The sequence below is a fragment of the Macaca fascicularis genome, chromosome 13, assembly GCF_037993035.2.
Source record: "Macaca fascicularis isolate 582-1 chromosome 13, T2T-MFA8v1.1".
Taxonomy (NCBI): domain Eukaryota; kingdom Metazoa; phylum Chordata; class Mammalia; order Primates; family Cercopithecidae; genus Macaca; species Macaca fascicularis.
In genome coordinates, this window is record NC_088387.1 from 78,742,667 (window position 1) to 78,768,937 (window position 26,271).

The 26,271-nt window shown below is 43.7% G+C and overlaps 1 protein-coding gene across 13 annotated transcripts in view; it reads left to right on the plus strand.

The window, feature by feature from the left end:
* The window catches only part of THADA (THADA armadillo repeat containing), a 358,465-nt gene that overhangs the window by 281,396 nt on the left and 50,798 nt on the right, over nucleotides 1-26,271 (plus strand). For 11 of the 13 annotated variants that reach the window (XR_012422434.1, XR_012422435.1, XM_065527132.2 and 8 more), the window contains 4 exons: nucleotides 14,443-14,822; nucleotides 15,435-15,553; nucleotides 15,886-15,958; nucleotides 20,433-20,586. Coding sequence is in view for 10 of the 13 variants with exons in the window: in XM_065527132.2 (XP_065383204.1) it covers nucleotides 14,443-14,822; nucleotides 15,435-15,553; nucleotides 15,886-15,958; nucleotides 20,433-20,586 (726 nt within the window). In the remaining 3 variants the exon portion in view is untranslated. Of the gene's footprint in view, nucleotides 1-14,442; nucleotides 14,823-15,434; nucleotides 15,554-15,885; nucleotides 15,959-19,506; nucleotides 19,603-20,432; nucleotides 20,587-26,271 lie in introns of those variants that run through there. The other 2 variants (XR_012422436.1, XM_015433719.4) reach the window with 2 other exon arrangements.

Here is a 26,271-nt window from a genome sequence, read left to right on the forward strand (position 1 = left end):
GGGTTTCACCGTGTTAGCCAGGATGGTCTTGATCTCCTGACCTCGTGATCCACCCGTCTCGGCCTCCCAAAGTGCTGGGATTACAGGCTTGAGCCACCGCGCCCGGCCTAGAATCTTGATAGGGATTAAATCTGTAGATGAATTTGAAGAGTACTGCCATCATAACAATATGATGTCTTTAAATCCACGAACACTGAATGTCTTTCCATTTATTTAGGTCTCTTTAATTTATTTCAGTGGGTGTTTTATAGTTTTCATGGCACATATATGTCATGCACATCTTTCATTAAATAATTTGTTCCTATTTTGATGCTGTTAGAATTATTTTCCTAATTTCATTTTTGGATTGTTCATTGTTACTGTATAGAAGTACAATTGATAATTTGTATGTTGATCTTTTATCCTGCAACATTACTGAACTTACTTATTAGCTCTAATAGGCTCTATTGTGGACTCCTTTGAATTTGTGGCTGTGAATCTGTGACTTGCCTTTTCATTTTCTTAACAGTGTCTTTTGAAGAGCAGACATTTTTAATTTTGATAAGGTCAACTTTATCCATTTTTTTGTGTGTTTTATACTTTTTATGCCCTAGTTAAGAAGTCCTTGCCTATTCCAAGGTCACAAAGATGTTCCCTCCTTTTTCTTCTAAAGTTTTGTAGTTCTGCATTTAACATTTAGATCTGTAATCTATCTCAAGTTAATTTTCATGTGTATCATGAGATATGGTTGGCATTCTTTTTTTATTTTTTTCTTATGGATATCCAGTTTTTCAGCATCATTTTTTGTTTGTTTGTTCGTTTCTAGAGACAGGATCTTGCACTGTCTCCCATGCTGGAGTGCGGTGGCACGATCATGGTTCAGTGCAGCCTCAAACTCCTGGGCTTAGGAAATCCTCCAACCCCAACCTCCCGAGTAAGTGGGACTACGGGCACATGCCACCAGCCCTAATTTTTAAATTTCTTGTAAAGACAGGGTCTTGCTGTGTTGCCCAGGTTGGTTTTGAACTCCAGGGTTCAAGCACTCCTCCTACCTTGGCCTCCCAAAGTTTGGGATTACAGACGTGAGCCACCGTGCCCAGCCCCCAACACCATTATTGCTTTAAATATTTCCTCCATCTTTTCTCGTTTTTCCTTTCTTTCTGTGATTCCATTCAAATGTAAATTAAGTCACTTAAAGTTGTCCCATACATCGCTGATGCTCATTCTTTTTTTTTAATCTGTTTTACTTTTGATAGCTTCAACTTTTGTGACTCTAAATTCACAACCTTTTTCTTTTGCAATGTATAACCTGCTACTATTTTCTTTTAAGAAAAATGATGTAGGGTCTCACTATGTTGCCCAAATGGTCTTGAACTCCTAGGCTTAAGCAGTCCTCCTCCCTTGGCCTCCCAAAGTGCTAGAATTACAGATGTGAGCCACCATCCCCAGCCTCTACTGCTATTTTCATCTAGTGAATTTTTTTTAATTTTAGATATTGTATTGTTCATCTCTAGAAGTTTCATTTGTGTCCTTTTTATATCTTCTATATCTCCCTTTATCATGTTCAGTCTTCCTCTAGATTCTTGACCATATGTAGCAGGCGTACATAACTGTTTTCATGTTCTTATTTCTAATTTCATTATTGCTGTCATTTTAGGATATTTTTAAATTAATTTTTTCCTGGTTATGGATTATACTTTCCCACTTCTTTGCACGCTTAAAATTTTTTATTAGATACCAGACAATGTTAATTTTATGTCGTTGGGTGTTGGATTTTTGTTTTATTCTTTAAAGTGTTGGACTTTGTTTTAGCACACAGTTGAGTTACTTAGGATTGGTTGGATTACAGATCTCCAGAGCTCTCTCACTATACAGATTTGTTATCTCCGGTATTGTACCCCACAAATTCCAGCTGCCTGAGTCTTCCCAAACTCTGATCTCTCATCTTTTCAACTGAGCAAGACCTCTGGGCTCTGAGTTCTCCTCTCTGTACTGGGGCTTAGAAATTCCCTCTTGGCAGTAAGCTTAGGCAATTGTAAAGCTTGCCTTATTGTTGTCTTCTTGTTGAGTCTTGCATTGCTCATATCCAATGATTAAAAACAATAATTTCATACATTTTGTTCAGTTTTCTAATTGTTTATAGTAGAAGGACAATTCCTGTAATGGTTAATCTTTCATAGGCAGAAGCAAAAATCACTTCTATCACCTTGTCTTGAAGCCTTTTGGTTCTTCAACTGTAAAGTGAGCATCATACACTCAGAGGATTGGGGAAAATGTCATAAAAATTGTGAAAAGTCACATTACAAGAAAAAGCCAACATTGGGAGAACAGCAGCTTATCAAGAGATAAAACTGATAGCAAGAACAAAGAAATGAATGGCCATCATATCCCGGGTGGAAGCAGCTGGATCCTGACTCCCAGGTTCATTTCCATTGATTACCTGGCAGAATTAACCTGAGTCCTCTCTCCATATTGGGGCTGGACTTCACATTAAAATAGGAACACTCCTAGTACAACCAGATTTTGTTGGATTTTGCTAGCAGCTGTATGCTACACCTTGCAACATCACTGATGATTTGGTCTACAATTCACTGGTGCCAGGAACCTCTTCAGTCTTAGATTCTACAGACCCTCAACCCCAGGGGCATTCCCAGAACTAAATTGTAGCACTAGCAAGGGACTGAGATGGGTGATCCTAGTGTCTCTTATTACAGGTGAGGCAACAGAAGTAAGCCCATTATGTAAAGGAATCTTCCCAGTTAGCAATTGACTCCCAAGTTGGTTTTGCAGTATCCCATGGACTAAGTGTGGAAGAGAAGCCCCAGGTCCTTTGTGAGTTAGAGTTTAAATTAAACAGGGTCATGGTGGACGAATTTCTGATTCCCAATCCTGTTCTTAGGACCAATTCACCGAAAGAACCAGAAGGAGGCTGGGCGCAATGCCTCACACCTGTAGTACCAGCACTTTGGGAGGCCAAGGCAGGTGAATTGCTTGAGCCCAGGAGTTCAAGACCAGCCTGGGCAACATGGCAAAACCTCATCTCTACAGAAAATACAAAAAATTAGCCAGGCATGGGGGCTTGTGCCTGTAGTCCCAGTTCCCTGGGACTGAGGCTGAGTTGGGAGAATCACCTCCCAGGCTCATTTCCATTACTTCCTGAGCCCGGGAAGGCTGCAGTGAGCTGCAGTCATACCACTGCACTCCAGCCTGGTAACAAGAGTAAGACCCTGTCTCAAAAAGAGAAAGATTGAGAGAGAGAGACAGAGAGAGAGAGAAGGGAAGGAGGGACGGGAAAGGAAAGGAAAGGGAAAAGGAGAAAGGAGAAAGAAAAGAGGAAAGGAAACCAGAAGTAGTGTATGCTTAGAATTAACTATGTTTGTGTCTTTGAGTTGTCATGTGTTTATCCACAGTAGTTCTGGACTTCCTCTCTGTGTTGGGCAAAGGCTGAGATGGGATGGTAGGTGGAGGCAATAGTAAAAGCTGTGGGTCCCACCCAGGGCCTGGTGAGCTCATCTTTAGCCTACCCAGATCCTTTGAGCTCTTCTGGCTCTGCTGTCTCCCAAGCCAGAGAGGATGTGTTTTGATTTTGTGGGCTACCAGGATAGTCTTCAGAGTATCGTCGGAAGCACATCCTCCTTCCTCAGCAGCTGATTGGGAATCCTACACTTGAAAAATACATGCCTTTGAGAATATGCCGGGACAAGGGAAAGTAGGGATGTTTTCCAAGGAGTGTGTGTGATGGGGGCCGCACCTGTGTAAGCAGAAATGATGGGGTTCAGAGAACCAGAAACAAACCTGGGCAAGAAATAAACAACCAGTACTAGTTCAGGGTGAGACAAAGTTAGTTTCCAAATCCCTCCACCAGGTCATTCAACATGTTTGTAACTGGAAGAGCCCCTGAGGTCAGGATTACAGTTTACTGGGCGGGTCAAGGATTAAATGGAAAAAATGGAATTTCCCTTTGATAAGGAGAAGCCAAGATTTATTAAGTCATTTTATTTTGTTGTTGTTGTTCCTATGGTTTCCTTTTCTCTAAAAATATAATTTTTTTAACTGAGAAATTGCATAACAGGACATCGACATTAAGAGTGTACAAATTATCATGTGTGATTATTTTTAGAACCAGTTTATCCACCATTTCAGATAAAAACTTTCGTTGTATCTGATTACAGAGCTCTGACCAATGCTACAATTCTTTGAAATAGAAAAAGCAGGCTGTCTCCCTATGCATTGAAAGTGAAGTCTGGGCCAGGCACAGTGGCTAATGCCTGTAATCCCAGCACTTTGGGAGTCTGAGGTGGGCGGATCACTTGAGGTCAGGAGTTCGAGACCAGCCTGGCCAACATGGCGAAACCCTGTCTCTACTAAAAATACAATAATTAGCCCGGCTTGATGGCTGGCGCCTGTAATCCCGACTACTCGGGAGGCTGAGGCAGGAGACTCACTTGAACCCGAAAGGCAGAGGTTGCAGTGAGCCAAGATTGTGCCACTGCACTCCAGCCTGAGCAACAGAGTGAGACTCCATCTCAAAAAAAAAAAAATGAAGCCTGCTCTGTATTTTTTCATCTGCTATTTTTTAAAGGAGGTTGGAGATACTGGGAGAGAAAGGAGAAGACAGAGAAAACTTTAGAACAATTATGTCTGCAAAGGAGAAATTCACTCGTTTGTTCATTCATTCATTCCTTTGAGGCAGAGGGAGCAACATGTGCAAGTTCAGACAGAATGAGGAATCTTCTTCTGAGACTTAGTGGCAGGTGACCTTCCATGGTGGCACAACCAGTATCACTGCCATTTGCACAGTATCCTTATAAGTGACACTTTGTAGTAGTGAAACCATTTTTTTGTTGTTGGGTTGGTCTTTTCAGTCCTGAGGAGGATCTTTCTGCCTTCACGGATACTGACTGCTGCTTCTAAATAGAACAAGTTGTGTCTGATTACTGGGACTTTGCCTCCCCCATAGCCGTCTTTGCTGGGACCAAGAAAATGTTGTCATTCTGGGCCTTACATTTTTTCTTTCTTGCCGTTTTTATTTTGGCACAAGACAATCAGAAGGCCAGGAACTGTATAATATGCAGGAGCTCTTTGGTTGAATACTAGATGAAGGGGTTGACTTATGATGAAGGGCCATGGTGTACAAAAACAAATACCATTAAACACTTGAATTACACACATTCAATGCATAGCAAGATGTTTGCACTATGGAAAGCATGGATGATCTCAGATGGTCTGAGGTGGAGGCCCTGAAAGTGCAGTCCCTGGCCGGGCGCGGTGGCTCAAGCCTGTAATCCCAGCACTTTGGGAGGCCGAGACGGGCGGATCACGAGGTCAGGAGATCGAGACCATCCTGGCTAACACGGTGAAACCCCGTCTCTATTAAAAAAAATACAAAAAATTAGCCGAGCGTGGTGGCGGGTGCCTGTAGTCCCAGCTACTCCGGAGGCTGAGCCAGGAGAGTGGCGTGAACCTGGGAGGCGGAGATTGCAGTGAGCTGAGATCGCGCCACTGCACTCCAGCCTGGGCGACAGAACAAGACTCCGTCTCAAAAAAAAAAAAAAGAAAGTGCAGTCCCTGCACCAGCAGCATCAGCATTATCTGGAAATTTAATTAGGAAATGTAACTTTTGGGTAACCCTGCCCCAGACTTACTGAATTAGAAACTCGGGGTGAGCAGCTAAAGTTTGAGAACCGCTGGTCTGAGGTAACAGTACAGCAACCCTACATGGGACATTGATCACTGATTGGAATGCCAGGGGAAACTGCCCTCTCTAATTATTATTCCTCCCCCACCCCTGGCCACACCTAAAGTTAAATTCACCTAAATTAAATGCTGTTATGGTGTAACTTCACTGTATCCATAATTATGTGGTAATATTATTTACTTTTTTTTTTCAGAATGCCCTTGCTAAAGCTATTTAGATTAACGTGCACCTTTGAAAAATTATATTGATTTTTTTAAAATTTAACAAACCTATATGAATAGCTCAGAAGAGCAAAGGTGAATGGCCCACAGGCCTTCCCTTTGGGGTTATGCTTCTCCTCTTGGGAGGAGACAGACTGCCCTAAATAATAGAACAGAACATGCTAAGTATGATGCCATCCCTGCTCAAGGTCTGTGCTACTGTTAAATCCTCTTTCAGCAGCCTGTTGAATTAGCACTCTCCCTTGGTTAGTTAGGGAGTGGCAGTTTTGATATCTAAAGTTAACTTTCACAGTGACTGTTAGGTTGCAGACATTACACTGGAATCTCCAACCTAACAAAGAACCAAAAACTACTAAGATAACACATGTGATATTACCAAAGGAATTGTGTGAGTGGGCCACCATACTCCTTCATGCAAGACATTCCTTAGTGCCACGAAGGACTCTGCAAAGTTCCTTCAGTTTGTTCCTGAGAACAGAGGTTCCTAATAGTTATGCCATCCAAACAGACTAGCCTCAAGAAGCTTTTATCAACTTCTTCAAAGCTGTAATTCACTAGTGCTGCTTCCTGGTGATTTCACCAGCCCATGGCACAAGGAAACTATAGCAAAATGATACTATAGCAAATTTGTCTTTTTTTTTTTTCCTTAGTTTTTAGTTTTTAGAGATGGGGTCTCACTGCGTTACCCAGGCTGAAGTGCAATGGCTATTCACAGGTGTGCTGATAGCACATTGTAGCTTCAAACTCCTGGGCTCAAGCAGTCCTCCTCCCTCAGCCTCCCAGCTACTGGAACTACAGGTGCATGCCACGATGCCTGGCTACATCTTTTTCTTAAAAACAAATTTCTTTCAATTATCTTTTATGATGACACTATGGTTTTTTCCCTTTTGGAGCATAAGAGACTTTGTTTCATGAAATGATAATAGTAGGTTTTTAACATCCTTTGCAAAATATAAGCTGGCAATTTACACCAGTCTGCCACATTGTGACATTTCTTTAGGAATTACTTCTCCAGGGAACCAGGACATGGCACAGTAGGAGGTATTGTCCTTCCATGTGAATCCAGCCATTCAGCCATTCCCTTGAAGGCCAGAAATATACTTGCTCCGAAGAGTGAAAAAAAAAAACGTTAATTCCAAAAATGAAATCAAATTGGATGCAAGAATCAGTCACACATACTTGAGTGACTGAGATGACTGCACTGGTGGGAAAGTGCAAAGACTTTCCAAATAAGGAGGGCTGAAAAAAGCTCCAGCCAGGAAGAGTTAGAAAAAAATCACTCTAACTTAGGAAAAATATGATGGGGCCATTAAAACAGAAACTTCATTCTTTCACTCAAACATTTGGACTTTCCAACAAAGAAGAAACCCAAATCAATCAAAGTTGAGGTTGCAAGTAGAAAAGGTAAGATTTCAGATGGGTGTGGTGGCATGCACCTGTAGTCCCAGGTACTCAGGAGACAGATGTGGGAGGATCACTTGAGCCGAGGAGTTCGAGACCAGCTTGTAATAAACCGTCTCTTTTCTTTTTTTTTTTTTTTTTTAATAAAAAGGCAAAGAAGGTTGAAAAATTACAGTCTGCTAAAGAAGAAGGCTGCTAAACTTCAGACTGGATCTAACTTCAGTTATTTGTGTCCTACAACGAAGGGCACTCATAGAAATGAAAATAAGTACCACATGTTCATCTAGACTCTTTATGGCAGGACACAAATGTTGTTGCACCAGGGAAAAGTCTTGGTTGTGAAAACCCTTTGATGAACTCTCCCTGCAGTGGGAAACAGACTTTACCACTGAAACAGTAGCCGTCAGTCCCTGCTGTACCTAGGTCACTTTAAAATTAGACTGCCAGATCTCACCCCAGAGATGTGGTCAAGTGTCCCCTGACATAAGTATTTTTCTAAAGCTCTCAGATGAATGTAGTGGCTTCCTGGGCTGAGAACCACTGTGTAAGAGAAAAGCAGCATTTCTTTGTTAGTTGCTGCAGTAGCTTATGCTGAAGTATTGGACATTCCTGCCTCCAACCTTCTGTTCCACCTAGAGACCCTCTCACTCTGGGTACTGAGATGGAATAGGGGAATGTGGTTCCTGTGGTCCCCACCCAGTTGGAGCTCCATGAGAGCAAAGCTGGGTCTAATTCACTTCTACATCTAGACCTAGACCAGAACCTGCACATAGCGAGCCAGTGTTTACATTGCTGAAGGTCTGGCCAGGTGGCCGGCCTGCCTGCCAGGAACATTTATAGTGCGGATTCATTCTTTTGAATTCTTGGTTATTTTCTCTCCTTTGGTGTTTTTATTTGAAAGAGAAATTGGGGCATGGTGAATTTTCTAGTTCTTCACTACTGTGAAGTCCTGCGCTGGAATCAGCCATGCTCTGCTTGGAACTCCAGCGCCCTACCCACCCATAAACCCTGCCAGCCCGCGTGAAAGTTGGCCCTGAGGAGTGTGGTTCTCAGCTGGGGTGCAGAGCAGAATTACCTGCCAGTTCTTAAGATTACAGCTGTCTGCGCCCAATTTGAAACCAACTGAATCAGAATCTACAAGAGTGGGATTCAGGCATGTGTGGTTTTAATATCCTTAGTCATTACCTTCACTTGAGGGCAGTGGTGTTTCAAATACCTGGATCAGCAGCAGCAGCTTCACCTGTGAGCTTGTTGAAAATGCAAATCATCAGCCCCATCCCAGGACCTCCAGAATCAGAAACTCTGGGGTGAGGTCGAGGTAGCAGTTCGTGGTTTCACAAGCCCTTCAGGGCATCTCCTTGAGTCAGAGTTGCTGCACAAACAGAATATTTTTTCCAAGCAGCAGTTTGGAGAAGGTGCCTAAATGAATATCACTTGATAATTGTCTCCCTTTGGGCTCTAGATCTAGCCTCTCCTGGTGCTCCTCTGTTGACACATTAATTCAGCAAACTTATTTAAAGGTCTCTTTGTGCCTGTTCTCTCCTAACTCTCCCTGGCACTTTTGCCCTTTCCTCTCCTCTCCCAGTGAGGCACCTGTGCAACCTCAGGGCCCACCTTAAATTGTGTTCCCTCTTGAAAGCCCATTTTCCATTTCTTCCAGTAGAATATCAGTGCCATCACATTCATTTTGGTCTTTCGTATGGCTTTAGTGTGTTTTCTCTTTACCTACCTTTTCCTTAGTGACCTTGAGCAAGTAACCTCTCTGTTTCCTCATCTGTAAAATGGGAATGATAATAATAATAATAGAGCCTACCTCATTAATGAGTTAATACTTGTCTAGGTGCTCCGAATAATATCAACAAGTATAAATTCTAAAAGTAATTTTTGGCCGGGCACAGTGGCTCACGCCTGTAATCCCAACACTTTGGGAGGCTGAGGCAGGAGAATTGCTTGAACCTGGGAGGCAGAGGCTGCAGTGAGCCGAGATGGTGCCACTGCACTCCAGCCTGGGTGACAGAGACTCTGTCTCAAAAAAATAAATAAAATAGAAGTAATTTTTATTCATAGCATTAAATCATGGGTATGTAATATGTTATAATTACATAACAGTACATGACACGTAAATACTCAACAAATGTCAGCATTTTTTTTTTCTTGAGACAGTTTTGCTCTTGTTGTATAGGCTGTAGTACAGTGGCACAATCTCGGCTCACTGCTACCTCCGCCTCACAGGTTCAAGCAATTCTCCTGCCTCAGCCTCCCGAGTAGCTGGGATTACAGGCATGCACCACCATACCTGGCTAATTGTTGTATTTTTAGTAGAGATGGGGTTTCGCCATGTTGGTCAGGCTGGTCTCAAGCTCCTGACCTTGGGTGATCTGCCCACCTTGGCCTCCCAAAGTGCTAGGATTGTAGGCGTGAGCCACCGCGCCCAGCCCAAATTTCAGTTTTTATTAATAACAATTTTAGGACACTAAACATTTTGTGATTTTTATAGGTTTTTGTTGGTGGTGGTGTTTTTGAGACAGAGTCTCTTCTATTGCTCAGGCTGGAGTGCAGTGGCCATATCTTGGCTCACTGCAAACTCCACCTTTTGGGTTCAAGCGATTCTCCTGCCTCAGCCTCCTGAGTAACTGGGATTATAGGCGCCTGCCATCACGCCCAGCTAATTTTTGTATTTTTTTAGTAGAGATGGGGTTTTACCATGTTGGTCAGATTGGTCTCAAACTCCTGACCTCAGGTGATCTGCCCACCTCAGGCTCCCAAAGTGCTGGGATTACAGGTGTGAGGCACTGCGCCCAGCCGGATTTTTATAGTTATTATTGTGTACTTGTTCTTTGTCCTTCCATTGGTCTTAAAGCTCTTTGAAGCAGATCTTTTTCTTTCTCAGCTCTGCATCTCTGCATCTCCCAAGTACCTAATACAGTTAAGCATCCTTTGCACAAAATGCTTGGGACCCGACATGTTTCAGATTTCAGGTTTGGGTTTTTTTTTTAAAATATTTGCATATATAATGAGATACCTTGGGGATGGAACCCAAATCTAAACACAAAATTCACTTATGTTTCATACATACCTTATACATATAACTGGAAGGTGATTTTATTTTTCCCTTGGGGACACTGAATAAACTGCATCTGTGTGTTGACTGTATTAGGTCAGATGCGGAATTTTCCACTTGTGGCACCATGTCAACACATAAAAAGTTTCTGATCTTAGAGCATTTTAGATTTCAGATTTTCAGATTAGAGATGCTCAACCTGTATATGCTTAGGAAATACTTACAAAGTTAATACTGAAGTCACAGGCAGTGTAGGTCAAGAAGTCCCTAAGGAATGTCTCCATTCATTTACCTCATCAGCGTGCTTGCTCCCCATCTCCTCCTTCTTTTGGGTAGTGCCTTCATTCCCTGGCTTCCTGGTGATATCATCCCTTCTTAAGGCCCCAGACCAGGCAAGTGGGTTTGGGTGTCCACCTCTCAAGTCCAGCAGACTACACTTACACTCAGCCTGGACTATATCTAGAACAACCCAGATAGTTCTTCCTGTTGTTAATTATAATTTTAAGAGCAGATTTCTGAGCCGTATTTCTGACTGTGCCAAACAAATGAAATTCCTTTTGAATATAATGTTGTCCTCTAGCAGCAGTGGGTAGGAAGGATAGGGAAATGGTACCTGGAGACGATAGTACTGTGCTCTTCTTATTATTAAATTATTATGAGATTCGGTTTTTAGACACTGAAACAGAGATGACACAGAGGTTGAAGATCCCAACTGCCCAGGGTTTCCCTCACTGCTTTATAAAGATTCCTGCCTGGCTGGGCTCAGTGGCTCACACCTGTAATCCCAGCACTTTGGGAGGCCAAGGTGGGTGGATTATTTGAGGTCAGGAGTTTGAGACCAGCCTGGGCAACATGGTTAAACCCTGTCTCTACTAAAAATACAAAAATTAGCCGGGTGTGGTGGCGCATGCCTGTATTTCCAGCTACTCTGGAGGCTGAGGCAGGAGAATCACTTGAACCGGGGAGGCCAAGGTTGCAGTGAGCCAAGATTGTGCCACGGTGCTCCAGCCTGGGTGACAGAGGGAGATTCTGTCTCAAAAAAAATTTAAAAATAAAAAGGTGCCTCCTTGTGAGCTGGGAATTCTGCAATGTCTGAGTTAAGAGTAGAGGTGTGGCCAGTCATGGTGGCTCACGCCTGTAATCCCAGCATTTTGGGAGGCTGAGGCGAACGGATCACGAGGTCAGGAGTTCGAGACCAGCCTGTCCAGCATGGCAAAACCCTGTCTCTACTAAAAATACAAAAATTAGCCAGGCGTGGTAGCACGCACCTGTAATCCCAGCTACTCAGGAAGCTGAGGCAGGAGAATCGCTTGAACCCTGGAGGTGGAGGTTGCAGTGAGCCGAGATTGCACCACTGTACTCCTGCCTGGACGACAGAGTGAGACTCTGTCTCAAAAAAAAAAAAAAGAGGTTTGTCTGCAACCCCAGATGATGGCCTCCCTGGGATCCCATCATATTGGAGCCCAAGTCCAGTCCCCGTTTTGCCCCTTGTGGCAGACTTTGAAACAATTTGATGTGTTACATAAATATTGTATATTTTTAAATCTCAAATTATTGCAAGTCTATGCAAATTTTCAGTTTCAAATAAATTTTTCTGTTACCTTAATGTTTTACATTTGCATTATGTTTATGTTAGTTTTCTAGAAGTTGGCAGAATTCTCTGAGTTATAATGAGATGATAAATATAAACAGTGTTTTATTAGCTGTAAATGCGTATCACTTAAATGCTGTCTGGTAAGCCAATCCAGGATAAACTTGTTAACATCTTGGGTACAGTTGTCAGGGTTTATCAGAGAATGCTGTGAATATTATATCTAAATTTTGGCAAGGCATTTGGTGAAATCTGTCCTGAGTTCTTGTAGATAAAACTTCATGGACAGAATGGTACAATTAAGAGGATTCATAACTGAGGTATGACTCAAACCAAAGAGGGCTAGTTAATGAATTGGTGAGAGCCTCGAAGAGCGTTTGAAGCAAGGGCCAGCAGGGAACCTGCTCACCGAAGGCCTCTGCCCTCCACCTTACCCACATAAATTTTAGTAATTATTTGATTGTGGGCATTTAGGCATTCCTGTGTATTTGTATGCGTTTTTGAGACAGGGTCTCACTTTGTCGCCCAGGCTGGAGTGCAGTGTCAGCATCATGGCTCACTGCATCCTCGACCTCCTGGGCTCAAGTGATCTCCCACCCAGCTGACTTTTTATTTTTTTTAGAAATAGATTCTCACAATGTTGTCCAGCCTGGTCTCAAACTCCTGGGCTCAAGCAATCCTCCCACCTTGGACTCCCAAAACGTTGGGATTACAGGCATGAGCCACCAGGCCCAGCTGGTTTACCCAACTTCTATTAGATGATGAACATGTGTGAAGAACTGGGTGCTGGGAGGTACCCAAGACTCCTCCCCTAGTCCGCACCCTCATTCCCTAGTCCTGCCAGTTTTATCCCTTCCATAGTTTTTTTTTCTTTCTTTTCTGCCTTTTTAAATGATCACCTTGGCTTCAGACCTTCAGTGTTTCTTAAACCCACCTTCTGCTGATTCCTTCTGAACTTTAGGCCCTCGTCATTTATTTCTCTCCTGGACTACAGTGCAGTAGTGTTGTAACTGGTCTCCCTGCCTCTAATATTGCCCCCTCAACAATAAGAGCACTTCAGTGAAAATGGGCTCCTGACCTTATTGCTTAAACTAACCCCTCAGTGGCTTTCCCTTGCATACAGAACTAGCTGCTTCACATTGTCTAGGAGGCTTTCTGTACTCTAGCCACATTTCTTCCCTAGCCTCATCTCCTGCCCTTTCCCACCTCTAATTTTATGCTCCAGTGTTATGGGATGGCCTGTAGTTCCTCACATGGTCCATTCTGTTTCACGCCTTCATTGAGCCTTTGCTCAGCTGGTTCCCCTGCCTTTGGTGGTCCTAACACATTGTCACCTCTCTTCCTCTTTGAGACTTGGGTTATCATTTATACCACTATATTGGAATTACGTGTTCATGCATTTCTCTTTCTCAAACTAGACTGACTATAAACTCCTTAAGGGCAGTGATCTTATTTAGCTCCTACCACATAGTAAGCAGGCAATAAGTTTTTGGGTTTTTTTATTTTTTTAATCAGAACTGAGAATATGAAAAGATCTCGGCAAATGAAAGGCAGACCATAAAACTTAACAGGAAGCTAAAATTTAACAGGGATATACTTGGGCTTAAAATAAACAAACAAAGAAAACACATCTTGGCCTAAGTACTGAGTACAAAGTGGGAGAAAGATGACTCACCACCATCAGTAGACCATGTCAAAAAAGAAGGGCTGTGGTTTCAGTTGACTTTGTGCTCCATATGAGTCAACAGTGTGATGCAACTCCAGTTCAGAACAGGGAAAGTAATAGTCCTGTGGGTCAAACCATGCAGGAGATTTGTGATCCAGCCTATGGGCCATCCTTTAAGAGAGGGTGAGGCATGTCCACAGGAAAGCAGCTAGAATAATGAGAGACAGTGACCCCATCATTTGGGGAAGGAATTAGGAATGTTTCATCTGGAGAAGACAGAGGGGACACAAGAATTGTAATCAAATGCCTAAAGAGCTGTCATTGGGAGCCTCAAAATATAGCATTAGGCTAATGAGTAAAAACACAAAAAGAACTTTTTGACAATTAGATCTACTGACAATGGAATAAGCTGTCTCATGAGCTCCAGGGTACCGTAGGATTCAACCAAGAGCTTCTGGGAAGGGGTGTTACAGAGGGAAGCTTAGCCCCTGAAGGAAGTTTATACTCTTGGTCAGCTTTGAGGCTTAGTGATAAGAGGTCACTGAGTTCATATTTATTGAATGTTGAGGAGGGGTGCCAGGAATGCATCTTCTAATGGTAATTCCTTTGTACCCCTATTGGAAAAATTATACATTACCTAAATGGAAATTGTTGTGGACTAGAAGTCTGAACCTTCGAGGGCCACTCACTTATGACAGTGTTTGAAATCTGCTTATGGGAGATATCTGATGGCCTCACGCAGTGGATTCAGTCTTCATTCTGTCATGTCCTTTTGTGGAAAATTAAAGTGATTATCTCTTTCCCTTTGCTTTTTTTGCTTCTTAGTTCTGGAGAGTCTTGGCTTCTGGGAGGAAGTCAGAGGGATTATCTCAGGATCAGAGCTGATAACAGGATTCCCTTGTGCCTTCAAGGCGCCGGGCCTGCCCCAGTACCTCGAGAGCCTCACTAGACTAACCATTGCTGCAGTGTGGGCTGCAGCAGCCAAGAGTGGAGAGCGGGAGAGGGATGTCCCCATCTCTTTCTCTCAGCTGTTAGAATCTGCCTTCCCTGAAGTGCGCTCACTGACACTGGAAGCCCTCTTGGAAAAGTTCTTGTCAGCAGCCTCTGGACTTGGAGAGAAGGGTCTGCCACCCTTGCTGTGCAACATGGGAGAGAAGTTCTTATTGTTGGCCATGAAGGAAAATCACCCAGAATGCTTCTGCAAGGTAAAGTCTCCAATGTACTGACTGGCCCTTTCCATTCCCCACATTCTTGTGTGAGCCACTGGAATGGTAGGATCATGAAGGCAAGATTGAGTTTGGGCTCTACAGGGGCAATAGGAAGTAGATCCAGCATCCAGTGGATAAGGACTCTCTTTATATGGTGGTTGGCATGGCGTCATACCTAGAAGGGCACCAAGAAAAGCTTTTGATGATAGGGGTATTGATAGCAGAGATTAACCAAAGACAGAGCAAACCACTTTGGGATGTTTAGGAAACAGGTTATTAAAAATTCACTGTAGAGTGTGTCAGAGGTAGTCTTTGCTGACATGGCTATTTGAGGGCAGATGGCCACCTGGGAAGCATAATCAAAAGGAAAGGACACTGGCCTAGAAATCAAGGCATCTGGCTCCCATCCCAAGTCACTAGAGGCCGTCTGGTTAGTCATTGCATCACCCTGCCTCAGTCTCCCAAATGTGTTATGGGGGAAATAAGAAGTCAGCGGGAGCCTTTTGAAAGGTAGACCTCTTGTTGATACAATTGATTATTATGTAACCTCTAGAGACGTTTCCCTGAGTATGTATTTCTCTTTTTTGTGTGTGGATTTGGCTTACACAGATACTGAAAATTCTCCACTGTATGGACCCTGGTGAGTGGCTTCCCCAGACGGAGCACTGTGTCCATCTGACCCCAAAGGAGTTCTTGATCTGGACGATGGATGTTGCTTCCAATGAAAGGTTTGCCCCCACTACCTCCTGTACAACCTTGGTAAGATGTATGGTCCCATCAGTCATTATGTAATGAACTTGCACACAGTCCTGGCCTCAGGTCTCAGGTCCTGTGTTTCATTCTAAGCCTCAGCCTAAGAGTTCTAAACTCAAGCAATAGAATGATGTCAGCGATTCGCATTAATAACAACAAGGTGATAGCTTCCGGAGGCATTTTTGTAACCAGGAAGTAGAGATTTTCAGTGTTCACCTCTGCATGGATTACAGACTATCTGTGAAAGCCAGTGTATGAAATACGTCTGATTGTAATTTTGTGTTTTTTTGTTTGTTTATTTTTCTAGATCTGAAATTCAGAGTGTAGCTCTGAGACTTGCTTCCAAAGTCATTTCTCACCTCATGCAGACATGTGTGGAGGTAAGGCTAGTTCTGATCTTGTTCTGGGACCTAGGGTTTTGTGTTGTCATTTACTCAGAAGGTATCAGTAAAAGTGAACAGTCTCAGCAGGCAGAACCCCTGTGACATGTATATGTAACATCTACAAAAATATTGTTCATGCTGGTTTTTCAGTTTGAGTTTAACTTGAGAAGACTTCTTTGGATGCCACCTTTCTTTTCTCTTGGTTTTTTTTTTTTTTTTTTTGGTGATGGAGTTTTGCTCTTGTTGCCCAGGCTGGAGTGCAGTGGCACAGTCTCAGCTCACTGCGACCTTTGCCTCCTGGGTTCAAGCGATTCTTCTCCTGCCTCAGCCTTCTGAGTAGCTGGGATTACAGGCGTGTGCTGGCACGCCCGGATAATTTTTTGTATTTTTAGTGGAGGCAGGGTTTCACCATGTTGGCCAGGCTGGTCTCGAACTCCTGACCTCAGGTGATCCACCTGCCTCAGCCTCCCAGAGTGCTGGGATTACAGATGTGGGCCACTGCGTCCAGCCTGTTTTAGGCATTTTTAAAATTAGAGTTCATGGGGGTAACAGAACCTTCCCCCCAAAACACATATGCCCAAACCCCTTATGATTTCCCCCATTTCTCTAGCTGGACTCTTTATTTAAAGATGCATAAGCATGTCAATTCCAAAAATATTTAGGATTGCAACCTAATGAACTAAGTATGAAAATACATTGCTCAGGCTTAAATATTCCCCCCAGAACATGACCCGGCTGGCTCTGGATAGAGGCCCAGATACGCCCCACCTGTTTTACATGTCCTTTGGTAGTGAAGTAGAACTAAAGTAAGAAAAACAGCTTCCTGGGAAGATGTCTTAAGACAAATACATGCCATTTAGGTGCATACAAGAAACATAGCACCATCACAGAATCACAAGTAGAAGGCAACCAATACCACAGGAAAATTACCTGAAGATCCGGATTCCACACAGCCACACTGATGGTGGTGGCATAACATTGTGTACCCTGAGCCCTTACAATAAACCTAGCACTGATGTGTAGGTACGGCAGATACAAAGATGAACAGAGACTGGAGGTATAGTCTAATGAGAGAAAGAGAACATTAGATAATTACATTACATGCTCTAGTAGGAAGGTGTGCCAGGGCCATGGGAACCCAGAGGAAGGAGCGAGAGTTCAGAGGCTGAAGAAGACTTCATAGAGGAGATCATGAAGTTCAGAGAGCATGGGGCTGGGCAGAGATAAAACTGAGGGTAAGAATTAACAAGCACAAGCCATGGAGATTTAAAAAAAAAGCCCCCAAAAAAGTCAGGTGGGGTGGAGGGAGTATAGGAATGGAGATGATTTGCTAAAAACTATAGCCCAGGGGGGGAAAAAAAAAATGGCCAGACATGGTGACTCACACCTGTAATCCTAGCACTTTGGGAGGCCGAGACAGGCAGATCACCTAAGGTCAGGAATTCGAGACTAGCCTGACCAACAGTGAAACTCCATCTCTACCAAGAAATACAAAAATTAGATGGGCGTGGTTGTAGGCGCCTGTAATCCCGGCTACTTGGGAGGCTGGGGCAGAATTGCTTGAACCTGGGAGGCGGAGATTGCAGTGATCTGAGATCATGCCACTGCACTCCAGCCTGAGCAACAGAGTAAGACCCTGTCTCAAAAATAAACAAAACAAACAAAAAACACCAGATCCGGGCACGGTGGCTCATACCTGTAATCCCAGCATTTTGGGAGGCTGAGGTGGGCAGATCACCTTGAGGTCAGTAGTTTGAGACCAGCCTGGCCAACATGGCAAAACCCCATCTCTACCAAAAATTACAAAAATTGGCCAGGTGTAGTGGCATGCGCCTGTAATCCCAGCTGCTCAGGAAGCTGAGGCAGGAGGATCGCTTGAACTCAGGAGGTGGAGGTTACAGTTAGCCAAGATCATCTCACTGCACTCCAGCGTGGGCAACAGAGCAAGACTCCGTCTCAAAAAAAAGAAATAAAAAACACCAAGTTCTAAGACAGAAGTCACCAGGCAGCCTAGCAAGACTGCCAAGGCATTATTCTTATCCAAAGCTGTTTTTAACCAGTTATGTCCAGTACATGAATAAAGTGATATTTAATGAAAATTGGGAATTTTCCAGGGAGAAAAAAATGAACAGAACTGTAGAGAAATAGATAAAAGAAGCTCCTGGGGAAATATGAGTTTCTTGGTGCATTGGGAATTAGCATCTTCCTCAAGGTCTAAAATACGCATCATGTTAGTTGCATAGATGCCCATAGATGATCAAAGGAATCATTAGTTACATTTTGAACGTTTAAAGAGGTTCAGTTGATAGGAGAAGTAAAGTACATGTGGAACAACAGTCCCTGTTAGAAAATGAAAGAACAGAGTTTAAATGATGAAAACAATCCAGATGTTTATCAACTGATGAATGAGTAAGCAAAATGTAGTATATCCATACAGTGGAATATTATTTGGCCATATTATCTGATTCCATTTATAGGAAATTTCCATTTATAGGAAATTTCCATTTATAGGAAATGTCCTGAATTGGCAAATTGATAGAGACAGAAAGTAGATCAGTACTTACTCAGGGTTGGGGAGATGAGAGTATAGGGAAGTGATAGCTAAAGGGTGCAGAGTTTCTCTTTGTGGTGATGAAAATGTTCTGAAATTGACTGTGGTGGTGATTGCACATGTCTGTAAATACACCAGAGTTCACTGCATTGGCCACTTTAAATGATTGAATTCTACAGTATGTAAACTGTATCTCAGTAAAACTGTTACTATTAAAAACAACAAGGAGCTGAAGGTTGAGTTGATCACCAATGGCCAATGATTTAATCAATCATGCTGTTGCAATGAAGCTTCCTTAAAAGCCCTGAAGAATGAAAAGTTCATAGAGCTTCTGGGTGGTGAACAGGATGCACCCAAGTGCCAGGAGGGTGGCACACCCCAAAGCTCCATAGGGAAAGGAGGTCCTGTGCTTGGGATCCTTCCGGACCTCTCCCTGTGTATCTTTCTCTTAATCTGGCTGTTCATTTGTATCTTTTAGCCTTTGTAATAAACTGATAATCTAGTTTTCTAAAAAATAAAAACAACACTGCTTTGTTTAAACAATAGTGTTAGATGCTGCTTTAGTTATTTATTTAGAGATAGAGTCTCATTCTGTCTCCCAGGCTGGAGTGCAGTGGCGTGATCTTGGCTCACTGCAACCTCTGCCTCCTGGCTTTAAGCAATTCCCCTGCCTCAGCCTCCTGAGTAGCTGGGATTACAGGCGTGCGCCACCGTGTCCAGCTAATTTTTGTATATTAGTGGAGACAGGATTTCACCATGTTGGCCTGGCTGGTCCTGAACGCCTGACCTCAGGTGATCCACCTGCCTCGGCTGGGATTACAGCCGTGAGCCACTGTGCCTGGCCTGTGATTCTGCTTTAAATGTTTTAACAGAAACTCATAAATACTGTGGCTTAAATCAGATAGAAGCAGTCCAAAGCAAATGTAGCTTGACAGTGTTGAGTCACCAGGTTCTCATACTTTGTTCTGTCCTAAACACATAGTTTCTATCTTAGGGCCCCACCTGGTTGCTCCAGCTTCCACCATCTTGTCCTTGTTTAGCTAGCAGGAAGGGGAAACCCAGGAACTAAAGATCATGGATATTTATTAAGGTATGACTTGAAAGTGCACAGATACTACTTCTAGTGTCATCCCAGTCTTCAGAACTTAATCACCTGTTACTCCCAAATGCAAGAGAGACTGGGACATGTAGTTTCTAGCTGGATGCCCGTGGGCCCAGCCAAAAATCTGGGGTTCCGTTACTATAGGAGGGGCATCTGGTTATTGGTGACAACACGTTATTATTTGCTGGACAGTCTTTCCCCACAAATTTGGTCTTTACGAGACCAAATGTATGCCAGTGTTCTCATAACCTGATTTGCATCCAGAAAGACTAAAGGAAGGCTGGGAGCAGTGGCTCATGCCTGTAATCCCAGCACTTTGGGAGGCCAAAGTGAGCGGATCACTTGAGGCCAGGAGTTTGAGACCAGCCTGACCAACATGGTGAAACCCTGTCTCATTTTAACCCTGTCTAACAAAAATTAGCCAGGTGTGGTGGCGCATACCTGTACTCTCAGCTACTTAGAAGGCTGAGACAGGAGAATCACTTTAACCCAGGAGGTGGAGGTTGCAGTGAACCAAGATTGTACCACTGTACTCCAGCCTGGGCAACAGAGCAAGATCTTGTCTCAAAAAAAAAAAAAAAAAAGACTAAAACAACTTGCTGTCTAGTCATAGTGACTCCATCTTACCAAAAGACAAGTCAGGTTTTCTTCCTTGGGCATATTTCTCTCTAGTTGGAATAGAAAAGCAACTAAAAAACAACTTTCTTCCCACTGAGCTAAGAGCTAATCTGCAGGCCCAGTCTGGTGTAGGTCACCCCTGATTCCATGTCAGCCCTTGTTGCATCTTCTGAACTGATAGGTATATTTTGTGCTTTTAGAACAGGGAATTAATAGCTGCTGAGCTGAAGCAGTGGGTTCAGCTGGTCATCTTGTCCTGTGAAGACCATCTTCCTACAGAGTCGAGGCTGGCCGTCGTTGAAGTCCTCACCAGTACTGCACCACTTTTCCTCACCAACCCCCATCCTATTCTTGGTAAGTGTGCTGAGATGGAAGTCTGTTCACTTAAAATATGAATAGATACTCTTGCCTAAAAAAAGGGAAGGTGAAAGATGGCAACATGAAACCTACCTTTATGTCTTTCAGATATATTCCTGCCATCTTAGTTCATGCTCTTATCATTTTCACGAACACACACTTTTTTTTTGAGACGGAGTTTCACTCTTGTCACCCGGGCTGGAGTGCAATGGTATGATCTTGGCTCACTGCAGTCTACACCTCCTGGGTTCAAGCAATTCTCCTGCTTCGGTCTTCCGAGTAGCTGGGATTACAGGCGTCCGTCACCATGTCCAGCTAATTTTTGCGTTTTTAGTAGAGACGGGTTTTCACCATGTTGGCCAGGCTGGTCTCGAACTCCTGACCTCAGATGATCCACCCGCCTCAGCGTCCCAGAGTGCTGGGATTATAGGCATGGGCCACTGCTCCCAGACCACCAACACACAAAAACCAGCCTCTTGTTTTTCAGCCTTACCCTAAACTTTTTTCTACAAAGATCTTTCTGAAATGCAAGTCTGATAATTTCAGTCTACTGTTTAAAACCTTTGAGTGGATTCCCACTGCTTTCAGTATAAAGCCTAAACACCCTTTAGCACGGCTCACAAGGCCCTTCCTGTTCTGTCCCCAACCCACTCCTCCTGCCTTATCCACCACTCCCTAACACAGGCCCTATGTGTCATCAGTAGGGAACAGTTCTCTAAATTAAACAAACCACTGCTTGACTGACTTCTGTTTGTCTTTCAAGACTCAGCCTAACTGTCCTTTCTTCCGGGAGGCCTATTGCAATAATCTAGGTGAGAAATGAATGGGTGAGTGTGAAGCTTTGACAGCAAGGAAGAGAGAACAGGCTCAAAAGATTTAGGAAGTAGAATCAACAGGACTTGGTGGTATTGAGGTTGATATAAAAGGGAAATTTAAGAATGACTTCTAGGCATCTGGCTAAAGTAACTGGATAGGCTGCTGGTTGCATTCAGTGATTTTTGTTTTAAGTTGAAGGTATCTGTATTAGTCTGTTCTCACACTGCTATAAAGAACTACCTGAGCCAGGCACAGTGGCTAACACCTGTAATCCCAACACATTGGGAGGCTGAGGCGGGTGGATCACCTGAGGTCGGGAGTTTGAGAACAGCCTGACCGACATGGAGAAACCCCATCTCTACTAAAAATACAAAAATTAGCCGGGCATGGTGGCATGTGCCTGTAATCCCAGCTACTCGGGAGACTGAGGCAGGAGAATCGCTTGAACCTGGGAGGCAGAGGTTGCGGTGAGCCAGGACGGTGCCATTGCACTCCAGTCCGGACAACGAGCAAAACTCCATCTCAAAAAAAAAAAAAAACAAAAAAAACTACCTGAGACTGGGTAATTTATGAAGAAAAGAGGTTTAATTGACTCACAGTTCCATAGTCTTAACAGGAAGCATGGCTGCGAGGCCTCAGGAAACTTACAGTTATGGCAGAAGGTAAAAGGGAAGCAAACACCTTCTTCACATGGTAGCAGGAGAAAGAGAGAGAGAGCAGGAATAAGTGCCACACACTTTAAAACCATCAGATCTCATAAGAACTCACTGTCATGAGAACAGCAAGGGGGAAATCTGCCTACGTGATCCAATCACGTCCCACCAGGCCCCGCCTCCAATTCGATATGAGATTTGGGCAATCCAGACCATATCATTTCACCCCAGGCCCCTCCTGAATCTCTTGTCCTTCTCACATTGCAAAATACAATTATCCCTTTTCAACAGTCCTCCAGTCTCAACTCATTTCAGCATCAACTCAAAAGTACACAGTCTAAAGACTCATCTGAGACAGGGTAAGTCCCTTCCACCCATGAGCCTGTAAAATCAAAAGCAAGTTAGTTACTTCCAGGATACAATGGGGGTACAGGTGGTGGGTAAGTGCTCCCATTCCAAATGGGAGAGATTGGCCAAAACACAGGGGCTGCATGCCCCATGCAAGTTCAAAACCCAGCAGGGCAGTCATTAAATCTTAAAGCTTTAAGATAAATTCCTTTGACTCCATGTCTTACATCCAGGGCATGCTGATGCAAGGGGTGGGCTCCCAAAGGCCATGTGCAGCTCTGCCCGTGTGGCTCTAAGGGGTACAGCCCCTGCATCTGCTTTCACAGGATGGTGTTAAGTGCCTGCAGCTTTTCTAGGCACACAGTGCAAGCTGTCAGTGGACCTACCATTCTGGGGTCTGGAGGACGGTGGTCCTCTTCTCACAGCTCCACTAGGTGGTGCCCCAGTGGGGACTCTGTGTGGGGCCTCTAACTCCACATTTCCCCTTCTATATTGCCCTAATAGAGGTTCTCCATGAGGGCTCTGCTCCTGCAGCAGACTTCTGCCTGGAAATCCAAGTGTTTTCATCATCCCTCTGAAGTTTAGGCAGAGGTTCCCAAACGTCAACTCTTGCCTTTTGCACACCCACAGGCCCAACACCACATGGAAGCCACCAAGGCTTGGGATTTGCACCCTCTAAAGCAATGGCCCAAGCTGTACCTTGGCTCCTTTTAACCACAGCTGGAGCTAGAGCTGCTGGGACTCAGGGTGCCGTGTCCCGAGGCTGCACAGAGCAGCTGGGCCCTGGGCCTGACCTAAGAAACCATTTTTTCCTCCTAGGCCTCCTGGCCTTTGATGGGAGGGGCTGCTATGAAGGTCTCTGAAATGCCCTGGAGATATTTTCCCTGTCATCCTGGCTGTTAACATTTGGCTCCTCCTTTTTTTTTTTTTTCCTTTTGAGATGGAGTTTCACTCTTGTTGCCCAGGCTGCAGTGCAGTGGCACGATCTTGGCTCACTGTAACCTCCACTTCCTGGGTTTGAGCGATTCTCCTGCCTCAGCCTCCTCAGTAGCTGGGATTACAGGTGCCCACCACCATGCCTGGCTAATTTTTGTATTTTTAGTAGAAACAAGGTTTCATCATGTTGGCCAGGCTGGTGTTGAGCTCCTGACCTCAGGCAATCCACCCATTTCGGCCTCCCAAGGTGCTGGGATTATAGGCATGAGCCACTGCACCCGGCCTTGGCTCCTTTTTACTTATGCAAATTTCTGCAGCAGGCTTGAATTTCTTCACAGAAAATGGATTTTTCTTTTGTACCACGTGGCCAGGCTGCAAATTTTTCAGACTTTTATGTTCTGATTCCCTTTTAAATGTAAGTTCCAGTTTCAGATAATCTCTTTGTTCATGCATATGAGTATATACTTTTAGAAACAGCCAGGTCACATCTTGAATGCTTTGCTGCTTACAGTTTTTTTCTGTCAGATACCCTCAATGATCTCTCTCAAGTTCAAAGTTCCACAGATCTCTAGGGCAGGGGCAAAATACCACCAGTCTCTTTGCTAAAGCATAGCAATAGTGACCTTTACTTCGGTCCCCAATAAGTTTCTCATCTCCATCTGAGAGCACCTTAGCCTGGACTTCACTGCACATATCACTGTCAGCATTTTGGTCAAAACCATTCAACAAGTCTCTAGGAAGTTCCAGACTTTCCCACATCTTCCTGTCTTTTTCTGAGCCCTGTTTCAACCTCTGCCTGTTACCCAGTTCCAAAGTTGCTTCCACATTTTCAGGTGGAAATGTCTTTATAGCAGTGCTCCATTTCCAGTACCAATTTTCTGTATTAGTGCATTCTCACACTCCTATATAGAACTACCTGAGACAGGGCAGTTCATCAAGAAAAGAGGTTTAATTGGCTCACAGTTCCATGGGCTTAACAGGAAGCATGGCTGGTAGGCCTCAGGAAACTTACAATCATGGCAGAAGGCAAAGGGGAAGCAAGGCACAGCTTCCCATGGCAGAGCAGGAGAGTCAGAGAGCAGAGAGAAGTGCCACACACTTTTAAACCATCAGATCTTGTGAGAATTCACTCACTATCATGGGAACAGCAAGGGGGAAATCTGCCTTCATGATTCATTCACCTCCCACCATCCACTCCAATTCGACATGAGATTTGTGAATCCAAACCATGTTAGGATCTTTGGGACGTAAAGGTGGAGATATTTTGAAATTAAATGGATGTACAGATCTTAGCTGGTTTCCAGCATGTTGTACACCTCCATGTCTCTCCTGACTGCTACTCTGTGTGTCAGGAGTAATAGGAAAGGGCAGCATGTCAATGATGTGTAAGAACCAAGCTTGAGAAAACCCTAAGGAATTGAAAAGCATAATTCTTTTTTAAAAAATTTTTAAATGGTGTTATTTTGTTTTTTTGTTTTGCTTTTAAGCATAGGGTTTAATAAAAGGAAAACCCAGGTTCTAAAGCCATCTTCAACCCCAGCCCTGCCCTCTCCTGCCACGTTTAATCCCATATTAACATGCTCTGATTCTCTTCTCATCTATTAGTAGAGTTATATTTTTGTGTACCTCTTCCATGCTCAGCCCTCAAGAATCAGACATGGTCACTGCCTCCAAGAAGCTTTCAGTATAGTTGTGGAGAAAGGATTTACAGAATAAAGGAGGGAATTGTTTTTTAGATAGTGAGATTCAAATTTTAAATGTTGTAGGAGTTCGGACCAATAAAGGGTCTCATGTCCCTGTATCTCTCTAGGATACAATGTTTTCTTCAATATGGTTTTAACTTTTTTCTTCTTAGTGACTTCAGGCATTTTTCTTACAGCCAGAGATATATATTGAGAAGGGACCTTCTGTGATTGTGATTTAATCATTAGACCCGGAGGAATAAGAGCAAAGGATGACAAACCTTAGTAAAGCTTCTCCAGTAAAGTTAATACCATTTTGCAGCACATTTTCTGGGTGACTTTAACTACTCAAACCCTAGCTCATAACAGGTAAAATATGTATGGGAATAACCTGGAATTCCTTTGTGAAACTGGGTCCTGTGCCTATAAGAACATGAAAAATAGGCGCAGTGACTCATGCCTGTAAACCTAGCACTTTGGGAGGATGAGGCAGGAAGATCACTTGAACCCAGGAATTCGAGACCAGCTTGGGCAACATAGCAAGATCCTCTCTCTACAAATAATTTAAAAATTAGCCAGATGTGGTGGCGTGCACCTATAGTTCCAGCTACTCAGGAGGCTAAGGCAAGAGAATTCCTTGAACCCCAGGAGGTCGAGTCTGTAGTGTGAGCCCTTGTGCCACTGCACTCTAGCCTGGGCAACATAGTGAGACCCCATCACAATGAAAAAAGGTACTGAATAGGTAGAAGCAAAGGACGTAAAAGTACATGAGAGGCCAGGCACAGGGGCTCATGCCTGTAATCCCAGCACTTTGGGAAGCTGAGGAGGCTGGGTCTACCTGAGGTCAGGAGTTTGAGCCTGACCAACATGGTGTGAAACCCTGTCTCTACTAAAAATACAAAATTAGCCGGGTGTGGTGGTGCATACCTGTAATCCCAGCTACTCGGGAGGCTCAGGCAGGAGAATCACTTGAACCTGGGAGGTGGAGGTTGCAGTGAGCCGGGATTGCACCATTGCACTCCAGCCTTTTAAATTATTGTTAAAGGTAGAAATTTAATAAACTGTTAGGTCTTTTGCTAGTTACATTGTCATCGGTTTTAAATAAGGCCAAGTCTCTATTATCTGGGCAACAAGAGTGAAACTTCATCTCAAAAAAAAAAAAAGAAGTACATGAGAAAAGTCAAGGGCACAGCAAAGTCATTTAAGGAAAAAGAAAAATTGAAATGGACTGAAGAGGGAAGGATTTG